Below are 14,327 nucleotides of genomic sequence, written 5' to 3'. Positions count from 1 at the left end.
AGTTTGGTGTCTTTTAAAGGCTTGAATGCTTCAAAATGGTCAGGTACAAGAACTGTATGGGGTTATTTTTGTGCCTCTATTCTGATCCAGTGGATGGTTTAAACTGGATTAAACCAACAATGGTCTGAAAAAATTATATATTTTAAAATAAAATAACACATTAATTGAAAATGGCTTTAGCTACATTCTGGACCATGTTTCTGGAAAGCAGTAGCTAGCGAGCTGATTGGAGACCAAAACGGCCAATCAGAATCTTTGCATCCAAGTCTGTGATTGGTTGGTTTTGAGGCACATTTATAAGTGTACAGACTAGAGAGTAGCACAGAGCAGAGACCTGAGCGAGAGCGGCTGTTATTGTGTCTGTATATGGATAATAGCAAACACTGAAATACATTTCCTGCACGCAGCAGTGAATTTTATTCGCTCAAAATAATTTTCTCCTCAAAATGCAACATTTGCACTCGCAAAGATTTTTTACATGTGCTCAGAATAGCGGCACAACAAAAACGCCATAGAACTGGACTGAAAATGAGAGAGAGAAGCCGATGCCTGAAGAAAAACTCTGACAGATGCTCAGAAAGTGGAGAACTGTTGCTCGGGAGCACTTCTAGAAAACGAACTGTGGAAGCAAAATATAAAGAAATGAGAAGTCGTTCGACGCTGTGCAAGAGCATCATTAACACCGTGTCCAGCCTCTGAGATTGAACCTGACGATGGAGACCTTTGTCTTAAAAATGTAACCTTTTTTTTCTTTTTTAGGTTTTTTATGTGTAAAAATTCTAAGATGTGATGGTGGTTCGTGATAAATTCACCCAAAAGACTGAAAGGCAGCTTAGAAAAGCTACTGGAAGCTGAAAACTGGAGAACCTAAAAATTACTCTGATCAGTTTAATTCAGCTCATATTTATTTATAGAAGTTTTTATGGTGTTCAGAGTTCATCTGTAAGTTTGAAATATAAAGAGCACGCTCAGAAACACTGACCTCATCGGAGGTCAAATACGGGACACACATGCAAATCATAAATCATAAAACACCATTTAAGAACGGAGTTTACGATTAGTAGTATAAGAAAACTAGAAAAATTCAAATGTAAAGAAATACTGGAAATAAATTGATTGATTTATTCATGATGACGTGAGAGGTGATGAAGCTGCTGCTGAGGCGCTCGACTCCTCTTCAGTGGGCTTAAATAAAAAGGATTGTTTAAAGCTGGAGGTGCAGATTGACTCATAATTAACACTCAGTATTTGGATATTTCATATTTCCTGACACCGTTAAAGCGATGATGCTGTTGCAGGACTTTAAGGACTTATTTAAAAGTCCTCTGATTGGTTTTAACGTGGTTTCACTCACCTGAGTCCTCTGCTAATAAAACAGGTAATAAAGGAAGCTCTGAAGCACTGTTTTTAGCACTCAGCCAGCTGTTCAGGGTCACTTCACTGAGAAACCTTCCTGAAAAGCTGAGTATGTACCCATGGCCCACAGAGCACTCGCTGGCCTGTAGTTCAGCGTGTCTCACAGCGAGCACAGGGAAAACACGAATAAAAGCTGCTTTTGTTTCCACGAATCCTCACAGATGAGCTCAAAGCCTCACATGTGCAGACTGAGCTCTGCAGTCCAGGCCTGCCGCCACATGCACTTCCTGCTCTGGCCCCATGGTGGGTCCAGTTCACCACGTGCTTCCTCCTTCTGCTGGATGCAGCTGGTAACTGCAGCGTACATTCAAATCACCACCAGAGAGGCAGGAGTGAGCACGTCATGTGCACGTGCTCAAAAGCAGATGAAATATTGGAGTGATGAGGACTCTGAGTCTGCAGGGCTGTTTCACGTGTTTTAACTCCTAAAGTTTGGATTTTGTGGATTTTGTGACAAAGTTCCTGTTTTTTGAAGACTTCAACTCAGTTCAATTTTATTTTCAATAGCACCAAATCACAACAACAGTTGCCTCAATGTGCTTTATATGCAAGATAAAGACCCTGCAATAATGCAGAGAAAACCCCAAGAGTCATGACCCTATATGAGCAAGTGTTTTGGCAACAGTGGGAAGGAGAAACTCCTTTAAAAAGTTCAACAGATATTTCTTCAACTGGTTAATGAGATGCCGGATGAGTTCAGGCTGCTGATCTAATCAGAAACTGTTGACATTTTAACCCCTTATCTGCAAAAACACTGAACAACACTGAGATCCAAGGATCAACCAGGGCTGCAGCTAAAGAACAGAGAGCCTGGGGGGGGGGGGGACTGCACACCAGAAATTTGATTGGCTGCCCCACCAAAAATTTTGTCGTCAACTTACTAAACCCGTGGTTGGAAATGATAGGGGAGGACAAAAATCCCTCTTCATTCCTGCAGGGGGCGCTCTTGAGTGACTGCAGAATGAATGGGGCTCTATGGAGCTGTAAATCCTGTGTGGTAAACAGCCTTCTGGAAGTTTTCATCTTATCAGTTACAGAAGAGGCTGGGACAGCAGATTCAGTTCCACTTTTAGCTTTCTGCTGATTTTAAAGATTTAAATTGAAGTTGAAAATAAATAAAAAATTCTGTGACAGCACCACTTTAGTGCTTTACTCCATCCTTCATTCTGATTCTGATGCGAGCACCTGTGAAGACGTTCACTTCATCAAACACACGATCCACAATTAAAATGATCCTCCTGTATGTTTTTATGAAGGAGGACCTACACAGACCACAGCTGTGTTTTGTATCAGTCTGTAAACACGTTAACCTGGGAGAACTGCTGGAGCCTCCAGTGGCCTTCAGAGGAACTGCAGCCGTTTTTGGACTTCAGGTTTTTGGTGTTGTTGTGCTTCTTTCCTGTTTTATTTTGGTAATCCTCCTCACAACCTCTGTTGTGTGCCCCTTTGTGGTTCCTCGCTCTCCTTTTTCGATCCTCGGCTCCGTCCTCATTACTTTCACCTGCGTTTGTTTCCTAATTAGCTCTCAGTGTATCTACAGTCCTGCTGTCTTTGCTCCACATCAGGTTTTGAGATTTTCATTTTATTTCTGCTGAGCCCTGCTGTGAATATGATTAAAGTTCACCTGTGTGCATGAATATTTCTCATATTTGCTCATCATGCTTGTTATGCTTCCTTACATGTAAATCCTTTGCCTTGTTGAAAGATGCTCAATATTCCTGCCTTGGTTCTATTTTTAGACTTGGAAATGTAGACACTGTGTACTCAGGAGTCAGAGTCAGTCGCCATATTTAAACCCTGACAAGTATTTTTACCTGCTGAAAAGGAGACAGAGAGCTTCGAATATCAACCGACGGCTCAGAAAAGAAAATCCAAGCAAGACGCCGTCAACAAACGTTCAGTTAAATGAGAGACAGCTGCAAACATTTCCTTTAACTTTCACACATCTGGAAAAAGGAATGGAGAAAAATAATAATAATAAAAAATCTGTGTGCATATAAAGAAAATGTTAAGTTTTGTATATTTATTTAATCTGTTCAGATTCTTGAATTTGAATCCACATTTTGAAGAAATCTCTTTCAAAACAAGACCAACAGACAGACACACAAAGGAAACAACGTCATCACACACACGACCAACATGACAAGAAGACGCACAATCCAGAAAACATCTGCCTGTCGAAACAGGAACCATCCAAAGCACAAACGCCATCCTTCAGCTCGCTAACAAAGTCATAACCAATATCATTTCCTTAATGTTGTCAATTCAAACAAAGACTTTCCCCTTTCCATAAATAATTGTGAAATGAATAACAGTCAAAAATAATAAACACACCAGAGCAGTAAAATAAACCACAATCACTGTAAAGAAAAAGAATTACATAAAAGCAGAGGCTCGTTTCATAAAAAAAATAGGGACAAAAAGTCCCTAAATCCAGATTTGTGTCTCAGGTATTGGACCACCAAGGCCTCCACCCACCCAGACACCCACTCCACAGAGCACCAAACCACACACTGTTTGCTGTTTTAGAGGTTTTAAATTTAAATAGATCTGATTTCTCCTTCTGTTCAGAGTCCTGTTGGGTTTTTGGATTCCTCTTTTTCATTTTCAGTCTCTGGAGTCTCAGCTGTTGTATTTGAGTTTCTGTCACTGTTCAGTGTCGCTGTAGTTTGCATTTCTTTACTCGTCAGTGTTTTTTGTTTGCTGGTGAAGACTTTGTTTGAGTGGATTGTTCCTGCCTGTGTTGTGTCTCTGTGTTTAGCTGCCTCACTTTGAGTTTTGTGATTGTCTTGATTGTCTTCACCTGTCTCTTTCCCTTGGCTGTTTCCCTGATTACCTCGGGGGTTTAGAAAGTCCCACCGTCCTCTGGTCTGTTGTCTGGTCTTTGGGTGACCTCTCCGCTTCTTCGGTTTTCCTAAATAAACGCTTTTATTTCTCCGGTCTGTGTTAGGAGTTATCCCTTTGGTTCGACTCTGCATAGACTCTACCATAACATAACATAACATAACATAAAAGTCCCGATCTTTTACTCAAGTTCTAGCCTTAGACAATATCCTGTTCGAAAGTTAATTGTAAGTGTTGCTCTGATCCAGCCTCGTGTCTTTCAAATATACGTTCACAGTTATTACTAATAAAGTGACTGCAGGCTGAATGAAGACTTTATTAAGTCCTTTAATCCCAGACTTGTGTCACTTTAACACGATTAGCTGGAGGAAGCGCCTTCTTTCTTTTAGATTCTGGATCACAAAGAAATGAAACAATGAAATGTGAAAACATTACGTAATAAGTGTCCCAAAAACACATCAGGCTTCTAAATGCTGACGACAAATGAACTCTGTGCAAATCTGAGCAGGAAAGTTTGACTCATTTGTTTTACGGTTGCACATCCTGCATAACTTTCTGGAAGTTCAACACATGATCCCAACCCCCATCATTAAAGTCCATCTGGAGGCCAAATTGTAGCATATTTTTGATATATTTGTGCACAATGGTAGGATCTGGTCATGTAGTGGTCGTTAGAGAAAGTTGCATATGTCCATAAAACCTCTTGCAGTGGGACACGGTCATATTTTGCAGTCAGATTAGAGTGAAGAGGCAAAAACTGGAGCGTGGATCTCCCCGTGTCTTTACAAAAAATCGGATCGATGAGTTTTGTAGTATGTTTAAGTACTTCAGTGCAGATATAGTCGGGGAGGTCCTGAATGACCTCATACTCTAAAAAACAGTCACAGGGATACTCATGAACTATCCACACACTCAGCGTTATTCTTATTGGCCTTATAGTTGTGGAGTTGCAGTACTGTGCAAAAGTCTTGAGCCACCCCTCATTTCTTTACATTTTTCCAGAAAATGTGAAATGACTGAAACAGACATCGAGAGACGATGTCTGAGCTGAAAACCTGTTTCCCTTCCTTAACGATGGCTCCTTGACAAACACACTGAGACCTGCTGAAGGTCCACATGTGTCTCTTGTTTTGGTTTTTTTTAAGGATTTGACTTTCAGACAATGTTTATCTGCTGTACATAGTTTTTCTTAGGCCACTTCTTTTGTCCTCCACTTGTTCAGATTCCTCAAATTCTAAATAACAGACTGCACAGCAGGCTGAGATGTGCCAAGTCTTCAGCTAATAGCTGTTTGGGAATCAGCTTGTTGGTGCAAAAATGCTGTTTTATGTCAAACTGTGTTATCTTTGGTATTTTTCATAGATTAGACTAAAGAAATAGGAACAAAAGTGTTTTTGTGAAAAGCTGCTAATAAAAAAGTGCCTGAAGATACCATTTAAAACTTTCTTCTTTGCCAAGTTGTCTGTTATGTTTGGACACAAATGCTTAAAATGGTCAGGTACAGGACTGGACTGAAAAACTCTGAAAGATATTTTATGGAGTTTGTCACCGAAACAAAAAAAGAGGAATGAGTCTTTCACCACCGGTGGGTATCTGCAGAGGCCTTCCATGGTTATTTGGTACCTTAACCTTCCAGTTCTTTACAATAATGCTGTGATTTTGTAGGATATTATGAAACTATAGAACTAAAACAATGAAGGTGTCGTAGCCCTAGAAATGCAAATATACATATTCCCTTCCACTTCAGAATCCCCCCTCATTAGTAAAAAAAAAGGAAAGAAAAACTCACAAGTCAGCAGTTTTCCTTATTTTAGTTCGATAATTTCAAAACTCCAACAAAAAACATAAAAACATGGTACTAAGAGTCTGTGTAGGTTCTCAGTTATCCAGATCATGATATTCATAAGAGCTGGACTTTTTCTGAGGCTACGTCGCAGTGTGGACAGCAAAAACGGAGACTTTCGAAAACAATGACGCATGTTAGTCATGTGATGCAGTCATGTGATCAATTAAACTAGCGTGGACTCTGAGGCTACGTCCACACGTACCCGGGTATTTTTGAAAACGCAGATTTTTCTATGCGTTTGCGGCTTTCGTCCACACGTAAACGCCGTTTTCGGTCACTGAAAACTGAGATTTTTAAAAACTCCTGCCAGGGTGGATATTTTCAAAAACTCAGTTTTTGCGTTTAGGTGTGGACGAGGTGTCAAAGGTGTGCGCAGTAACACTGTGCGCCACGTTATTGTTTCGGTGAAATGAATTTCTACAATGGCGGACGTAGACAAAATGCTGTTACTGTTAATTTCACTCTCTGCAGTGTTTAAATGCTCACATATACACACACAGTTACTGTCCCTCCACACATAGGACTCAGTTCTGCTTCTATGCGCCATCATTGTTTACTCTTTCCCACCCAGGCTTATTGACTTCTGATTGGCCAACATTTCTACACGGATAGGAATATAGCGCCACCTGCTGCTTTGGCATGTTCCTAGCAGCGTTTTCCTTCGTTTTTGGCTTTTATGTGTGGACGGGATTTTTTAATTAACGAAAACGGAAAATCTTTGTTTTCAAAAATACCCGTGTACGTGTGGACGTAGCCTGAGAGTTATTAGACGAAACCGTCGTTTTCAAATCTATCCGGGCTAGTGTGGACGCAGCCTGAGATGCTTCACCAGAAGGAGAGTCTGTAAACCCTACTGGGGGTTGTCCCATTCACACCTTGGCTCATGACATGCATGATTAATAGTGGGTCAACGACCAGCTCCAAAGGGGACAACCCCCACTAAGATTTAAATACCTGGGACTCTCCACCTTTTGGTTGGAGAAGTGAAGAAGTCTCTTGGATAAGAGGTGAAGAAAAGAAAAAGAGCATTATAGCTATGTGACTTATTTATTTGGTTTTGTTCGGAAGATTTGATAAGGAATAATCCTGTCTTTTAATTTCTGACTGATTGTTACTTTGAGTCTCTGTGTAATAAATACATGTTAGTCAGGAGGTAAAATTTATACAGAAATGTTTAAAAAAATGTTGTTGCAGGTGAAGAAAACCTGAAAAATGTAGACATTTTTTGAGGCGAGGGGCTTGTGCACATAAAAGCAGCACCTACAATATTGTTTCATAAAGCAGCCCCGGGGCTGTGTTTCACCTGCATGCGTGACATTTGGTACACACATGTAACATCAACAAAAAAGGCTTGTTTCATGTTTTTAGTCACGTGGTTTAACATGAGATAAGATGTACCGCATTAAAAACATAGTTGGGAAATTCCTTCAGGACCAGAAATAAAGTATAATTTTTTTTTTTCCTGTTGCTTTTTTTCTGGACCCAAATGTTCGACGACCCAACTGCTGCTCAGTTTAGTTTGTCATTAGTTGAGCATTTGTTTTACAATTTTTTGTTATTGTAAAAACTTTGATCTTAAGTGGACTGAAGCAGTGAAAGTTCATTTATGTTGGTGTTAAAGAGGTTTAGCTGAGTCTTTGTACATGATAAAGAAATGCATGAAGGGAATCTGTCAGCACAACTCTGTGGGTTTAAATTATAATAAATGTGTAAAATAAGAAGTTTTGTTAATCCATTTTTAAACTGTGGAGACACTGTAAAAAACAGATATTTCTACAGCAGCTGGCAAAATCAGTTCTGTCATTTACTTGTATGCATATTACTTAATAACGCTGGTATAGTATGAATGTCTAAGTCCGAGTGTTTGCTGGGCTGATTCTGGCCCCTGGGTCTCATGTTTGACAAACCTGATATAGGGGGTATTTATCAGGGTAAAGATTTAAATCAACCCAAAGAGATAAGGACTGATTACATCTCCTGATTCTTTCCTTTTTTTTCAAGTGCATAAAGTTGTCTAAGATATTTTTTCAAACTATTATTCCCACTTTTATTTCAGTGAACTATTTTTATTTTTTTATTTTTTGATTGCCACAGCTATAATTTTAGTTATTGCTTTATAATTAGCTTCCTTTAATAACCTAATGTAGTTATATGTTGCATATACATCCTTCATGTCGATATTATTACTTTTTAAAATCCGCTAAAAGGAGCCGCTGCGGTTAAACTGTTTGAAATGGAATGAAGTAAAGAGTAAAATAAAATAATAACCGTGTTACTGGGTTTAAACTGCCGTGTGTAAACCCCGCCCTCGTGTTCCGTGTCGGTCGGAAATACGTCACGTTTCTGAAGCTAAAGATGCTCCAACTCCGCTGTGAGAGTGACTTTAACATTAAGTTGTACTCTGTGGAAAACTTTGGCCACACCTAGATCCTGTCCAAAAAAAAAAAAAAAAAAAAGGTTTATTATTTTTATTTATTTATTTTTTTTTATTCTTCCTCTGGTGCGTTTGTTTGTGTGTCGGCGAGTCCCGGCGGCGTAACCGGAGAAGGGCCTCACAGAGAGGGGAATGCAGGACTGCAATGGAGCACAATGCAATACAGGTAAAGCCGATGTAATTTCCAAATAAAGCCGTTTATGTCGCTGGTGGCCGGCCGTTTTTTGACCTGTTGACGTGGAGAATATTTTAAGCTAGCGTCGGCGCGGATTGAAGCCTGAATTCTGGGTTTTATTTCATTTACTTTGGCCATGTCGTATTGAGTGTTTTCTCATATCAGCCAAACCCAGGCACGGAGAGTTGCTCTGACTGCAATTACAACTTTATTCAGCCAGGCTCAACTTTTTTCTGGCTCCTAATAAATCGGTGATATTTGTATTTTTCGTGGGGGGAAACAATGGGCTGTGACACCGAGCTGTCGCCTCGTTTCCTATCCTACCCAGCCGTTAAATTCCAGTTTAATATTTCTGATATTTTCTCCGTGTTAATGATTAATTTCTTTGTGTGTCGTGTCGACAGTTTCTTCCTCCGGCTACCAACCCCCACCCACACTAACAAGAAGCACATTAGCTCAAAATAAAATTAAATTCTTGCCCTGAAAATATCAGGAAACTTTTACCCTCCTGTTTTTTTTCCAGCCCCAAAGAAAAAGCAGCCGAGCTACCATCGACATGTTCTCCATTTTTATGAGAATTAATTCCCAGCCCGACGTGATATTAGAGATTAGAAATATTTTTCAGGACTAGGTGGAGCAGTGTTGCTTTTAATAGGAAGCATATTGATATTATGATCAAATCCTCCCGACATTTTGTCTCCGCTGTAATTGGCACAGTTTTAAGGAGGAATCTTATTATTGTGTGTTTGCGTGAAGGGGAACTGAAATGTGGAGTTGTTGTTTTTTTTGGTCAAGGCTATTTCAAGTGCAAAATAAAAAAAAAATCAAAATAAAATAAAAATCGAGCGAGCAGGAAACACGCCAGAGGACACACAGCGAGGGCAGCGTGGGCTTTATAAGAAATAAAAGTCATTTATTTGGACTGAAATCCTCCATGTGTGGCGCTGCGTGGATGTAGAGATATTTAATATTCCAGTGCTGCTTGTATATTTTTACAATGTCTCTGTTTAAATATTAATTTATTGCAACACTGAGAGTTTTTCCTTCAGTGCTGAACTTGTGAGCTTTTGAATAACAGGATATACCCAAGGTCAATACTGCTCGCTTTATTTAGTTTATTTATTTATTCATGTGCAAAGCAGGAGACGTTTTTTAATTTCTCTTCCTTCCTGGGTTGAAAACAGTGTTAGAAAAAAAATCTCACTGCATTATTGTCAGAAATATCACGAGAACTGACGCAGGCATGGTGCAGATTAAGGGTTTCCATCTTAAATTCCTGTGTGTGTGTGTGTGTGTGCATTTTAGACAGAGGGCTGCCTCTCACAGCTCAGATTATATTATGTGCCTCTTATTTTCCTGCCTGTGGTAGGCTGGAGCACTGCTTCAGCCCTCCCCCAGGGCCACGGGGGAAAAAAGGAAAAAGATACTGGTAGACTGGGCTACACTGGATAATGGCATGTTTATGACACAGAAAGCTCACTTCATGCTGGCATTTATCATATATTCTCACTGTAATTAACTTAAATACATGTATGCAACTAATTCAGGGGCTGAAACTGGTTCTGCAGGACTAAATACTGACTTAGTTTGAGTCCTTTTCCTGCTTGTAATTAGAGTCGGGGGATACATTGATACGAAAATGAGTCAGAAACTAATTTAAAGGTGATTTTTGTGTTTGTTGGTGTAAATGAGCTCTCCTACTCAAATGCCTGCATGTCAGTGATTGATTGGTTAGACAATGAACCCATAAAACATGCCTATGAACTAGTTTGTCTGTTACAGCTCTTTGTGTTCCCATTACTCCAAATTCCTTCAGAAAGTTTGTTGTGCGTCTTTTCCTGCCTCCATACTTACAAAGATCTTCCCTTCATGGTTAATGAGTATTCAGCTGAGTTTACACATTAATAAAAATGAATCTGAAACAAATTTCAAGGTGATGTTTATGTTTGAACTTTGTCAGACGAGTGTAATGTCTGACTGAAGATCACTGATCGGTTGGTTATTGATCACACAAATGACCTGCAGACATTTTTGTGTTACGTTGTTGTGTTTCTTGATTGTGTTTGATCAGATATGAGCAGCATAAATGTTTACAGATGATCTTATTGGAGGAAATTATTCGCCTCTGCTGTCGATATCGATTGATCTTCAGTTTGTTAAATGTGGGCTGAACAGTGAATGTACCTTTGCTTACAAAGATCGGAAATTAATAGATTTGTAGAAAAATACTCAGAAACCAGTTTAAAGGTGATTTTTCTGCTAGTTTCTTTTGTTAAATGTGACCCAAAAAAGCAGATTTTTCTGTTCCCAAGTGTAAAAACAATTATCTCATTGATAAAAGAAGTCGTTTATATTACTGTGCTGTGTTCACTTTACTCAGATTTCCAATCTAAAGTTATCATTTCATGGATTCATTGATTAGGAGAGCCTCAAACATTTTGATGAACAATTAGTCAGAACTTAACCAACCCAGCGTTGAGCTTCAGCTCATGTGAGTAAATAGAGTTTCTTTATGTATTTAAACGTGTATAAAAGTCAAGACATCTGAGATGAATTGATTTAGATCCTGGAAGGAAATGAACGAGCGCTGATACTGATTTGTCTGCGTGGGGCAGCTGTGTGTTAAACATGAGCTGAAGAGAAAAGTTGTTACTTTGTTGGGTTTTTGCTTTTTCTGCCATTTAAATCTTTTAAACTAAATTGCTCAGTGAGTCATTTGGTTCGTAGATTAGCAGCTGAACACGAATCAAACAAATGTGATGGTGATCTTTAAGGTCAAAATGTACGTTTCTTTCTTATGCGTTTGAGTAATAACCTGAGTAATAAGTACATAGTAAGTTGTATTTTTGTCATTTATCTCTACTTGGGCACATTTTAATAACTAAAATGATGATCCAACATTAAACTAAAAGTGTTGTGTTGGTCCTCAGATGATAAATCAGAAGCACAGAAGGGTCATTTTCTGTTGAGTAAGGTTACGTGTTTACTTAAAAATGACTTTTATTTCTCAAAATATCTGAATATAGGCTACTGAATGATTACTGGTGTATTATATTTATAATATAGCAAATGTCTTGGTTTAAATATCTGCAGCTGCGTTGCTAACAGTGAGTGGATTTATGGTTAGTAGATTATCAGAAAATGATTTGGTCATTTTTAAGGTTAAACTTTGTGGACGTGGAGCTGAAAAGTAAATTTTCTCAATAAAAATGAGATCTGTGCATAAATTTCCAGTTTGTATGAATGACTCGCATCACAATCACAATTTAAGCAAGAAAATCCTCTTATTTCCAGCTGAATTACATTTATGGTGCTTTGAGTTCTCCTATTCAGTCTCCACATAGCACCACTGATTCACTAAAATACAAATTTTGATGACCAACAAATCAAAAGTTTGTTTTTCAGCTCGTCGGATTTGAACAGAACATTTCTGGTTTCCCTGCTCACATGTGTAGAGACTCTGAGACGTCTCAGATCATTTGATTTGGGTCACAAATAATCAGCAGTATTGAGTTTTGCCCGTGTATGGTTTTAAAGAGAAAGTTTCTCCCCCTGTGTCAGCGTGAGATGATTTGTGGTTATGTCTTAGCTTGCTGTACTTTTGTTTTTTCCTGCCCATACCTGCACATATCTACAATTCCAGGGATTAACGCAGTAGTCGTAGGATTAGTTGCTGGGCTTGTTTTTCTGTAGCTTGAACTAAATTTCTTACTTCCTTTATTTTTTTCCTTTGTGTATTAAGAAAATAAAGTTTCATGGATGAATGGAGCAGTGTATGGACAGAAGATAACCCAGTCCTGTTTCTCATTATTGTGTAACTGCTCACCAAGAATCATCCACATTTTAGTTTCTGGCTTGTTGAAATTTGAGCTCAGTGGTATTTGTTCTTGTTTTTTACGGCTCTTATATCTACAGACATCTACACCCTCAGGGTTAATTGATTAGTCGACAACAGAGGAGTGAAAAAGTAGCAATTTTAATGACTCATTTAACAATCACTAAGCAAAAATATAATCCCAGCTCTTTGAGTGTTAGCTGAGCAGTCGTTTTGATCCTATTACTCTTTGTTTTCCTGCTCGTTTGGCTATAAAAGGTTCGATCTCTACAAATAATCTGCTTAATCGATTGACCAAACAAGCTGATAACAATATTTCGTCAATACATCAGCATTTGTTCATGGAAAAAAATCCCAATTTCTTATTTTCATCTTGTGGTTTGTTGTTTTACTCTGCTTGAATATTTCTGCTGTGTTTTCTTATTGATCTGCCAACAATATTGATGATTCATTGGTTTGTTAGACGACTATAAGTTAATTTTTCCTGACTAAACACATTTACAATTTTTCAGCTGAGCTTCCAAAAAATATAATTTTTGATAAATTAATCCAGATTTTATTTTTTTCAAATAAAAAATACAAAATAAGTTTGGCTCCAGCTCTCAGATGTGAATATTTACTGATATTTGTTCCAGTCTTATTACATATTAAAGGTCATGTCTGAGGTTTAATTAACTGTCACTTTTATTACACTTTTATATACACGTATATGTATAAAAAAGCTGATTATTGTGTTTGTAAAAGTGTATTGAAACCTTTAACATGTCAGAGCTTTATTCCTGGGAATGATCGTTTCTCTTTTTCCAAACCATATCTCTCATATTTGTGACTGATATGTACGTCTGTAGCACTGAATGCATATCACCCGAGCTGTAACTGATTATTAGTCCTGTAGAGGAAATTTTGAGTCAATTATTAGCCAATAATCCATCAATGACTAACCAAATTATTCACTTAATTTTATGATATTACAGTACTATTTTCTTAATTTTATAAAGTACAGCATACGTTTCTTTATGGTAAAAACCAGAATTGAGGTCAGTATTTAGCAATAACACTAACTGTGGATCGGTGGCGTCGATGGATTGGTTTTTATAAGCGTGTCTTTCATACAGAAGATCCAAAAGATCCATAAACTTTTGTTATAATCCAAGAAAAATAAAAAAAACTAAACTAAAAATGTGATATTGAGGAAATACAATAATGGGATGGAAAAAGTCGTCATTTCAGTCGCTGTCAGACGTTCACGATCAGTTCCTCCATAATTTTCTGCTCATTCTGGATATTTGTGTCAGACTTTACAAGACTTCACAGCGTTCTTACCCTACTTTATTTTTATGTCCTTAAGCTGGTTTGCTGTTCTGCTTGAAGAGTTCATGTCTGTTTTTAGCAGTCTGCACAACGTTTGGGAACATTTTATGGGAACTCGGTCTCTTCCTGCCATCTTGAATATGTCGAATATTAATCTCAATTTTGCATTTTCTTCAACGTCATCTCGTTCTCTCGTCAGATATTGTGCTCTATTAAGTGCTGAAACTCATGTGTCTAATATTTAGGTTGTAATATTTCAATCGGTGCTTTCACAAAAATCGCAGTAACGATATTATCGTGATATCTGAAGATTTTTTTTGCAACATAAATAAAATTGTGAAATGAACATTTTTCACCTGATATCTGAACCTATTAACTGTCAACACGTTTCAATCTGACCGTCAATGTCGCAGAAACCTATGAATGGAGACCTACAGATTTACCATACTGACTGTAATGACATGAC

The 14,327-nt window shown here is 38.2% G+C and overlaps 1 protein-coding gene across 1 annotated transcript in view; it reads left to right on the top strand.

Annotated features, from left to right (window-relative positions):
- The first annotated feature begins 8,445 nt into the window (after positions 1-8,445).
- The window catches only part of LOC146379667 (uncharacterized), a 49,491-nt gene continuing 43,609 nt past the window's right edge, over positions 8,446-14,327 (top strand). Inside the window, exon 1 of the mRNA XM_084940988.1 lies at positions 8,446-8,706. Within this exon, the coding sequence (XP_084797114.1) occupies positions 8,686-8,706 (21 nt within the window). The 5' untranslated portion in view covers positions 8,446-8,685. The remainder of the gene's footprint in view (positions 8,707-14,327) is intronic.

Source organism: Perissodus microlepis, chromosome 10 (genome assembly GCF_051167445.1).
Source record: "Perissodus microlepis isolate ML-2025 ecotype Zambia chromosome 10, ASM5116744v1, whole genome shotgun sequence".
NCBI classification, from domain to species: domain Eukaryota; kingdom Metazoa; phylum Chordata; class Actinopteri; order Cichliformes; family Cichlidae; genus Perissodus; species Perissodus microlepis.
This window is presented reverse-complemented; position numbering and strand designations above follow the sequence as displayed.